The sequence below is a fragment of the Myotis davidii genome, unplaced genomic scaffold, assembly GCF_000327345.1.
Source record: "Myotis davidii unplaced genomic scaffold, ASM32734v1 scaffold178, whole genome shotgun sequence".
Taxonomy (NCBI): domain Eukaryota; kingdom Metazoa; phylum Chordata; class Mammalia; order Chiroptera; family Vespertilionidae; genus Myotis; species Myotis davidii.
Genome location: NW_006290668.1, coordinates 160,122 through 170,641, shown reverse-complemented (window position 1 = coordinate 170,641; position 10,520 = coordinate 160,122). Strand labels below are relative to the sequence as shown.

Here is a 10,520-nt window from a genome sequence, read left to right as displayed (position 1 = left end):
CGTCGACTTCTTAAACTACGTTTCCCACAATCTGTCTAGGCCCGCCCCTTCCGGTGGCGGAGCGGAAGCGGTGACTGTGTCTGGCCGAACCTCACGGCGGCGGGCTGGGTCACTATGGAGGAAATAGGCATCCTGGTGGAGAAAGCTCAGGTCCGGCGGGGCCTGGCTATGGGACGGGGCGACCTGACCTGAATGGGGTGCTGAGTGGTTCCGGAGCCCTCGGTGGCAAGGACCCAGCTGCAGGGACCCAGCCGGGCCGCGGTGGTTCCGGAGCCCTCGGTGGCAAGTTGCGTGCCCTCCGCGGCCTGGGTGGCCCAGGGATGCTGGAAGGGGAGCCAGACTCGGAAAGCGGGGCGCGGGATTGAGTGCGTCGGAAGCTCTTGGGACTGAATGACTTAGAGATTAACTGGCAGTGCCTGGTGGCACCCGGGCCCGCGGCGTCGGGGATGGGTCAGGTGGGGAGTGGTGCGGGGGGCTCGGCTGTGGGGCCGGGTGATGCCTGAGCCCGGGCTGGGTTGCTCACCGATGTTCGGGCTTGGCTGGTGCTGGGGGGCTAATTAGTAACTGTGGCCTGGCCCGCGGAAGTTTGGGGCCTCCCCGGGGGCTGGATGACATGAGGGCCTGATGAATGTGAGTTGGGGTGCTGTGACATGAGGGATCTTTTGGGGGTAACTGGGTAATTCCGGAACTGTTTGAAGGCATGGTGACTTGGCCTGTGTGAGAGCCATGTGACGTTAGGAACCTGTTGAGGGGGGCTGGAGGGCATCTGAGTCTGCTAAGGAGTCGGTGAGACATTTAGGCCCTAGTTGGGTGACATTGGGGACATGTTACAAGTGGCAGATGGTAGCAAAATGTCTGTTTGGAAGGCTAGCTGACAAAAGGGTCCTACAAAAGGGCTGCGAAGTTTCCAGCGTCTATTTAGAGGGGCTGAGTGATGTCAGGAGCCTGCTGGGGAATGAGAGACTTCATGGTTAAATCAGATGTTTTCATGCGGGGACTCTTCTTCCAACCTGTGTTTCCCACCGTGGTCTAGGATGAGATCCCAGCGCTGTCAGTGACACGGCCCCAGACTGGCCTGTCCTTCCTGGGGCCTGAGCCTGAGGACCTGGAGGACCTGTACAGCCGCTACAAGGTACATTCAGCCCCAATCCAGACCCTGCACAGGGCCCAATGTCCCCTACTCCGCCACCTTCCACTACTCCCTGGCCCAGCAAGGCCTAGAACCATCGCCTCCCCTCCCCTCCCCTCTCTGCTCACAGAAGCTGCAGCAAGAGCTGGAGTTCCTGGAAGTGCAGGAAGAGTACATCAAGGACGAGCAAAAGAACCTGAAGAAGGAATTCCTCCATGCCCAGGAGGAGGTGAAGCGAATCCAGAGCATCCCACTGGTTATCGGGCAGTTCCTGGAGGCTGTGGATCAGAATACAGCCATCGTGGGCTCCACCACAGGTGTGGGAGGGTGGGGAGCCCCTCATTCACTCACCTTGTTCATTGAACAACTGTTGAATGTTTCCTGGCCTGTGCCTGGAACTGTGCTAGGATGTACAACAGAAAACAAGGCAAGACAGTGTAATGGTGTTTTTCAGGGTATTTTGAGTCTGATGCAAAAATGGAAATAGATTTTATATTCTTTTCCTCTGTTTGTATATGTGTAATTTATGTAGTAAAAGTTTGACCAAGTTTAGCCTTACAGTGAGTGACACACTCTAATTGCTTTTCCATTCTGTTCTAGTCTTTTATTTTAAACCATGTTCTGATCATGACTCTCTAAATTGATTTCATGACCACTTCTGGGTTAGGACCTGCACTTTGAAACCATGGGTGAAATGTTAAGGGATTGGGTTCTGGTAAGGACACAGTACACAGTAGCTGCTGTTATTAACACGGGTCCAGGCCTTGCCTTCATAATGGTCATTGTCTCTGTATCTTATCTGCCTTTTTGGCTTCTCGCCTCTACTCTGGACCAAGCCATGTTCTTGTAAAGGTTGTAGGGAGAAGTGTGTGATTAGGCCTGGAATTGGACTGATGGGCTGATAGTGAGGTAGTGAAGGGAGGGAGAGATCCATAATGTGCCTTTGACCTTTGGACATAGGGGGACAGTGAGGCTATCCCTGAAGTGGCAACATGGTCAGAGGAGTAGGTTTAGGAGACAGTGAGTGCAGCTAGGATATCACGGGGAGGTGCCTGGGTGGCTACTGGACAGCCAAATCTGAAGGTCAGGAGAGAGGTTGGATTGGAGAGGTGAGATAAGTCTGAGCAGGAAACAGTCTGGTACAGAGATCTAGATGGGAGGCCTGAAACAGGGCAGGACTCAGAGGAGAGAGAAGAGAGATGGGTAGAGGGTCATAGTGACTGATGGGCTATGGAGGGAAGAGGAGAAAAGTCCAGGATGAAACTTGGGGCTTTTGCTGGTGACTAGGGACTGGGGGCCTGCCTGAGACAGATCCAGGAGGAGAAACACAGTTTGGGGGGAGATGTGAACACATAGGGACACAGTAGGTGAGAAATATAAAGGGAAGTCCGGGGCGGGGGGTGGCTGGGGGAGAGTCCAGGAGGCTGGTGGTCACCAGGTCTGTGAACATGGGGGACAGACTAGAGGAGGCGGGCTAGAGGTGGGGGAGCAGCCTGGGAATGAGTGAGAGGCTGGTGGCCTGGCCAGCACAACCGTGAGGTCATGAGGAGAGGACAGTTCTGGCACTTCTCTTTTTCCCTCCTCCCTTTCTGTCTTCCCCAGGCTCCAATTACTATGTGCGCATCCTGAGCACCATCGATCGGGAGCTGCTCAAGCCCAATGCCTCGGTGGCCCTCCACAAGCACAGCAACGCCCTGGTGGACGTGCTGCCTCCTGAAGCGGACAGCAGTATCATGATGCTCACTTCAGGTGAGCGGGCGCCTGGGGCCAGGGAGGCCTGAGAGGACCCTGTGCACCAGGCTGGGAGTCCCAGCTCTGCTCTCCCACCAGACCAGAAGCCAGATGTGATGTACGCAGACATCGGGGGCATGGACATCCAGAAGCAGGAGGTGCGGGAGGCTGTGGAGCTCCCGCTTACACACTTTGAGCTCTACAAGCAGGTGAGGAACTGCAGGGAAGGAGGAGGCCCTACTGAGTCTCATGTTAGTGACAGGATTCCCTGGCTCATCCTTCTTTCGCTACTTCTGCATTTCAGATCGGTATCGATCCTCCCCGAGGCGTCCTTATGTACGGCCCACCCGGCTGCGGGAAGACCATGTTGGCAAAGGCCGTGGCTCATCATACCACTGGTGAGCTGCTTAGTCCCTCCCTCAAGCTCTGACCTTCTGGGCTTTTCCCGTCTGTCTCCCTGCTCTCTCATCCGCCCCAGGAAATGGCACAGCACAATGATTTAGAACACGGGTTATGGGGTCAAAGCCCCATTGTGCTTCTTAGTCATTGGCTGTGCAGTCTTGGACAGGTGACTTTACCGCATGCCTCAATTTCCTCATCTAATAGAAAACTCACTTCACAGCATTATTGTGAAAATTAATAAAATAAGTCAGTGTTTTACTGTAGTGGGTTGTGACCCATTGGGAATTAGGAATTCAAATTCATGGCTTGCAACCAGCATTTTAAATGATGAAACAGAACAGAAGATATAAGAGTTTATCCCATATAAGGAGATGTCTTAGTGTTTTGAGAAACTGGTTTCACACACATGTGCACACACATATATATATATAGGTTGTCCCCCAAAAATGTATGCAGTTTGAATTATTATAAAGTCTATGTCTATTAACATACAGTTCATTTACAAAATTGAAAAGAATCTACAGAAATGCATAATTTTTTGTTAATGCCTGTTTTCAAACTGATGACCATTCTGGTCCAGGCACTGCTGATAATTTTAATATCAAGAATCATTTCATTCAGTGTTTGTGTGCCCGCAGTTCATTGACTCTTTCTGGTTTTATACCATAAATTTTATCTTTTATGTATCCCCATAAAAACAAACAAACAAAAAAACAGTGTAGTGGCACCTTAGGATAAATTTTCTTTGTTCAAAGCTTAGTCTGGCTTCACCCAATATTTTAAATCAATTAAACCTGAAAAGGAGTGAAAATTAAACGAGTTATCAGCTGTTAAATTGTGTATAAATTTTTTTGGACACCCTATATATTGTGGTTGTTTACAAATGTATTCTTGTAGGTTCCAGGCAGAATGTCTGGAAATCAACATATTGGTATTTATAAAGCCTAAAGACAGGGCTCAGCACATCTTAGCATCTTCATACGTGTGAGGCAGGGAGCAGTAGAGAGCAGTGGTTTAGCAGCAGGTTTTCTGGACCAGACTGCTGGGTTTGAAATCTGGCTTCCCTACAGCTACTTATGTAAGTTAATCCTACTTATGTAAGTTAGTTTATGTAACTACTCAGTAAGTTAACTTCTCTGACTCCCGTTTCCTATTTTCCTGGGTTGTTCAGAGGATTAAGTCAATATAAAGCTTCTAGAAGCTTACCCGGCATACAGTAAATAGGCAGTGAACGTTAGCCATTTTCAAGATTGTTCATTTGCTTAGCAGTTCATTTGACTTTTGCCCTCCAATGCCCTGTGCTGGGATCCAACAGTGACTCAAACTTGCCCCCTGCCTTGGAGAAGCTCCCAGCCTGCTGGAGAAAAAGAACTAAACACTTATAATTAATCATTTAGTTCACATTTACTGAGCACCTAGTATGTGCTAAGCTGAGTTGTAGGTGCTGGAGACATGGCAGTGAACAGAGCAGAGCTTCCATTCCTCATGGTCATAGAGGTGGTATCTTAGTTGGGGAAGCTCTTGAACAAATAAGTGAGTAGATTATGTCACATGGTGATAAGTTCATGAAGAGAACAACTAACAGAATAAGGGATAGAGAATAATGGGGCTGCAACTTCACATGTTAAACTTTAAGAAACAAATTAAAAAGGAGGAGCCCAGGACAAACCTGTCTTCAACCCCATTGCTAGTTGTCAATTATGTCAGAGATGTGCCTGTGGGCCCTTACAGCAAAGGGGAAGTCGGCGCCCAAGGTGAGGTAGAATGATACCTTTGTGCATGGCAACCTATCTGTTTTCCTACTGATTTTTCAAGTGCTCTAGAAACCAGGTTTTTTTTCTGTATCTTGGTCCATGAATGTCTCTAGCTCTTCTCCACAGACATGTTGAAGCACAGATGCATTTGTTTTTTGTTTGTTTTTATAATGTCCTGACAGTTAAAAGTCGGACAAAAAAAACAACACATCTGTGCACAGGGTTCGTGACTTGTGCTGCTGGGTTCTTATGGGATGGAAGCAGATGGCTGGTCCTTGACGCTGGATCTGGGACCCAGTCCAGGGTGTAAGGGAATAACCTGGCTACTTGGAGTGGGCATCCAAAGGAGGGGGTGCCCTCAGGGAATTTCCAATTTCAGTTAAAGCAGAATGAGCCCTACAGGAGACACGTCCACATCTAACCCTTGTCATCCTACTCTCAGCTGCATTTATCCGGGTCGTGGGCTCGGAGTTTGTACAGAAGTACCTGGGTGAGGGCCCCCGCATGGTCCGGGATGTGTTCCGCCTGGCCAAGGAGAATGCACCTGCCATCATCTTCATAGATGAGATCGATGCCATCGCCACCAAAAGATTTGATGCGCAGACAGGGGGTGAGTGTTACCCAGATAGGGTCTGGGGTCTCGTACGTAATGCCCTGGACTAACTGTGTTGCATACTCCAGCTGACAGGGAGGTTCAGAGAATCTTGCTGGAGCTGCTAAATCAAATGGATGGATTCGACCAGAATGTCAATGTCAAGGTTCGGGGTTTGGAATGGACAAGGGAGGTGTGGTATGGGAATCGGGAAGGTAGGGCTGGCACGTGAGGGGGCAGTTATGGTGGGAAGGAGGGTGTAGTGGGGAGAGAGGTCTGAGCCAGCCTGTTTCCAATGCCAGGTGATTATGGCAACGAACAGAGCAGACACCCTGGATCCTGCCCTGCTGCGGCCAGGACGCCTTGACCGTAAGATCGAATTTCCACTCCCTGACCGCCGCCAGAAGAGATTGATTTTCTCCACTATCACCAGCAAGATGAACCTCTCTGAGGAGGTTGACTTGGAAGACTGTATCCTGCTCTAGAAGTGAGGGGAGGGCCACAGTTGGGAATGGGGATTGGATCTTCACTCCACCTCTGCCTTCACCATGACCCAGATTGTACGGGGGGTGGGGGGTAGGGGGGGCCAAACTCCTGGAAGGGGTGGTGGTGACAAAGACAGCCCAAGGACGACTTCCTACTCCAGACATTCACCCTGCCTGCAGGGAATGTTTCCTTAACTCACCACTGCAGATGTGGCCAGGCCAGATAAGATTTCAGGAGCAGATATCAATTCCATCTGTCAGGAGGTGAGTGATGGTTTTTCTCTGGATCCTTCCTCTTTCTGATCATTCTATTGCAATCCTGTCCCTTTTTGCCTCCCTGGGGTAGCGGGCCCTGTCTGTCTCTTCCTCCACCATCACTAGGGGCAGGGAGTACATTTTAACTCTCGTCTCTTAACAGAGTGGAATGCTAGCTGTCCGAGAGAACCGTTACATTGTTCTGGCGAAGGACTTCGAGAAAGCATACAAGACAGTTATCAAGAAAGATGAGCAGGAGCATGAGTTTTACAAGTGACCCCTCCCCTAACCACAGGACCCAGGGACTTCCCTCACCTCCCCAACCACTGTCCCCAAACCTAGTTCTCTTTTCTCTTTACCCAGGGTTGATTTATTCAATAAATTTACAAGTTGAGTCAATCTAGTTTCTTCTTAGAAGTTTAACTCCTTTAGTATCCTGGGCCTTGAGTAGGATCCTCTGCCCCTCCTGTTCTTCTGGCAGATGAGTGGGTGAGGAACATGGCCTAGGCTACAGCTTAAGAAGAAAAAACTCAAACAAAATGACTTCAGAAACTTGGGGAAAGGGAAGGAAAATGAACTTCAGATCACAGCCTTGACCACAAAGTAAAGCCCCCGTATATCTCCCACCCCCATTCCTACAGGTAGAAGACCTTTTGAGTCTTTGGTGAGCCCTGCCTTCCTCACACTCGGGGAATATCAATGAAAGAGACAAACCCACAGAGTCCCAGAGCAGGGACTGGGGGATATGTAAGAGGGGAGGTTGATTGCCCAGGTTCTGTGACTGTCTCTGGCTCTTCTCCAAATGGTCTTGTCAGGGCATAGATGCATCTGGTTGGACCAATTCCCACTCTTGAGGTCTGTCCAGATACCTCTTCCTCTGGGCAGCCTTCCCTGGTGCCCCAGTTGGGGAAGGAGCCTTCCTCTGTACATCCCTGGCACCATGCAAGTACTCTGCTTGGCTAGACGTTCTCATGTGCTTGCCTGTCCCCCAGACTGAAACCTGTATGGTAGTCAGGGATTACAGCTTGACTGCAATTCAAGTCTCAGCACCTACACATGGTAGACATTCACTTTATTGAACAAATATATGAATGTCACTGTATACTTAGGAGCAAAATGGGAAAAAGGTGTATGGGGAATCACGAATCACTGAAGGACAGGTGATTCCTCCATTGATGGGCAGAGCAGAGAAAATTCTCCCTCCTTCCTAGAACCTCACTAAAAGGAGAGACAAGGACACAGGAGAGAGGAGATGGTAGCAGTGCAGTTTTGGAAAGAGGCAGATACCTGCTCATGATGTAGCAGACCTGGGGAGGCATGAACCTGAACTGAAGGGAAGCGCAGAGACAGATTCCCGTTTCAGAAATCCGAGGTGCCAGATTCTGAAGTGGGGCTGGAAACAGGACTACCTGACAGGTTTTATAAAACTCCGAATTCATACATCCAGTGTGATTAGAACCTGGTGTGTACTACGTAAACAAGCTATGTTATTCCAGGCCCATGACCCTTCTCCAGCCTGGATGAAGACCTCAGGTTTAATCGGAAAAGGCTGACCCAGCGATCTCTGGGCCAGTGGGCCTGGAGCATGGATGAGAGGGGGTTCCATGCTGAAGACAGGATTAAGTGAGAGCCCAGGCAGGCAATTGAAAGAGTCCTGAGGAAGCAACAGCATGAGAGGAAAGTGAGCTAGTAAGACACCTACAGTCTTCATCTTTCACATTCGGTAGCCATTAAAACCTAAAACTGATGAGTTCACAAAAGCATATAATGTAGCAACACGGAACTAAATTTCCACAGAAACGGGAGGATGGGAAGTCGTCGCCTCTTGGAAGCAGGGAAATAAGGGGTGAGGGTGCCATGGGGATGCTTTTTGTTTGATTTGTTCTATACTTTCTACAATATTTGGCCTTTTATTTTTTAAATATATTTTTATTGATCTCAGAGAGGAAGGGAGAGGGAGATAGAAACATTGATTGGTTATCTCCTGCACACCCCACCCCTGGATAAAGCCTGCAACTCGAGAATGTGCCCTGATCGGAATTGAACCCTGACCTCCTTGTTCACAGGTCAACACTCAACCACTGAGCCATGCCGACCCGGCAATATTTGACCTTTTAAATGAGCCACTTAAAAATGACAACAAAATCACAGAAAAAGAAGAAAGGGATCTGACAAGCCAGTAGATACTTGGAAGGAGAATGATAAAAGAGAGAAATTGCCCAAGTGACAAAACACCCTAAACATCAGGGAAGGGTAGAGATTGGGAAAAGAGAACAAAGCCATGTGCCCCAGAAATGACAGCAAAGTAAGTAACGCAGGGGTAGGATATTGCCACAACCTGAACAGAACATCCTTTTTGGAGTTAGGATGGTGGTGCAACTTGAAGCATCTGCCTTAAGCTCCGTCAGTCAGAGTCCTCATCAGTTAATGGGCATAGTACTCAAGTCCACGGACAGTGAGCAGAGTACATGACATAACACACAATGTAAACAGCTTAAAGTACTAGACAGTGAGGGAAAACCCAAGTCCTCCCCAAAAGCTGTGAAGAGCTCTCCTCTTGAAAGCAAGAGGAATTTGATTATGATTAGGCACTGTCATAAGTCTTATCTATAATGAAGACAGACCAGAGTGAGATGAAAGCTGTAATTGGCAAGAGGTAGCAGCCACTCGTATTAGCTGGGAGAATGGATATTGGGTTCTGACATACTGCCTCTATGTCTCCAACACCCTACTTGGGCTCCACCACCCCTATTTGGGCTCCAACACCCAAGGTTCTGAAATCCTCACACTCAGGTTGATGTCCCCATGCTGGTCCATTCGACCACTTGGAATGCCCTCTAGGAGGCTTCCGCCCTGCACCAAGCCACCCCCTGCATAAACAGCCACCTCATCCCACTCAGGCTCCGAAACCCTGCTCTGAGCCAATCTAAGGCTTTGGGACTAAACTGTTCAGAAAGAGAAGAGGAAGAGCAATATGTGTTATAATTTGAAATAAAGCAGGTCATTCTCTGATGGACTATGCATGGTCTTTTAAATATATATATATTTTTATTGATTTTAGAGAGGAAGTGAGAGGGAGAGAGTGATAGAAACATCAATGAGGAGAGAGTCATTGACTGGCTGCCTCCTGCACACCTACTGGGGATCAAGCCTGCAACCCTGGCATGTGCCCTGACCAGAATCGAACCCATGACCTCTTGGTTCACAGATTGATGCTCAAGCACTGAGCCACACTGGCTGGGCTATGCATGGTCTTAAACATGTTCTTTGCCTTTATGAGCCAAGGTTTTCTCTTCAAAAAGTAGAACTAATGAAGTCTGACTCACAATCCAGAATAACTGACCAAGTGTAAGTTCACTATTCTTTGGCACACTGCCTTTCCAAGCATAAAGTCGTTTCCTCAGTCCAAGACTTTCACATTTATCTGCCAAAGACTCCTAACAGCACCAAAAGATTAATTTTTAAAAAGATTATGATTTGCCTTTTTCTTTATGAAAAAATTCAATTGACTATTTAAAAATTATTTGGCAGGTAAACTGCAAATCTTTGGTCCAAATCTTTAAATAAAGCTGATGCTGCAAGAAGATGCAACGTATTTTTTATTCCACAGAACAGGCGTGTGGTTGCATAAGATCATAAACATAGTCACGATTCCACTGGTACCCATCATGTCCCACATCTCCAGATCTCAGATTCACATATTCCATCTTCATACAGCCTGGCTTGCACCCAGACACCCCACAATCCCAGTCACACTCCGACCCACACATCCACACCATCCAACGCGTATTACGACAGGCGCAGGCAGTCAAAATCTCCCACCGAACCTGTCACCTCGCTGCTTACAGTCACCAATCAGGCTCCCCAGCGTTCTGTGACCAACAGCAGAGGGGCGAGGTTGGTCCCGCAACCCTCACGGTGACACACAGGCGCACGTTCACAAGGCCAGATACAAAGAGACACACACACACACACACACACACACACACACACACACACACTTTTTAAAAATACACATATAGAGCTCATGCTGTGTACGAGAAGCTGGGACTACCTCTGGGGAAAAAACTGACAAAACCCGCCTCCCAGCTCCCGCACGCATCCGCCTCAGGGTTGCACCCACAGACGCATTCGGCGGCCCAGCACTGGCAGCCGGCGAATCCACACAGCCC

General features: G+C 48.8%; 1 protein-coding gene across 1 annotated transcript; it reads left to right on the top strand.

The window, feature by feature from the left end:
- The first annotated feature begins 9 nt into the window (after positions 1 to 9).
- PSMC4 (proteasome 26S subunit, ATPase 4) lies at positions 10 to 6,747 on the top strand. Its single transcript, XM_006763667.2, has 11 exons — positions 10 to 150; positions 1,034 to 1,132; positions 1,260 to 1,446; positions 2,732 to 2,878; positions 2,960 to 3,069; positions 3,165 to 3,258; positions 5,459 to 5,626; positions 5,698 to 5,774; positions 5,911 to 6,079; positions 6,302 to 6,357; positions 6,512 to 6,747. Exons 1-11 carry the CDS (start codon positions 115 to 117, stop codon positions 6,623 to 6,625), a joined length of 1,257 nt encoding a protein of 418 aa, XP_006763730.1. The 5' UTR covers positions 10 to 114; the 3' UTR covers positions 6,626 to 6,747.
- The last annotated feature ends 3,773 nt before the right edge of the window (positions 6,748 to 10,520 follow it).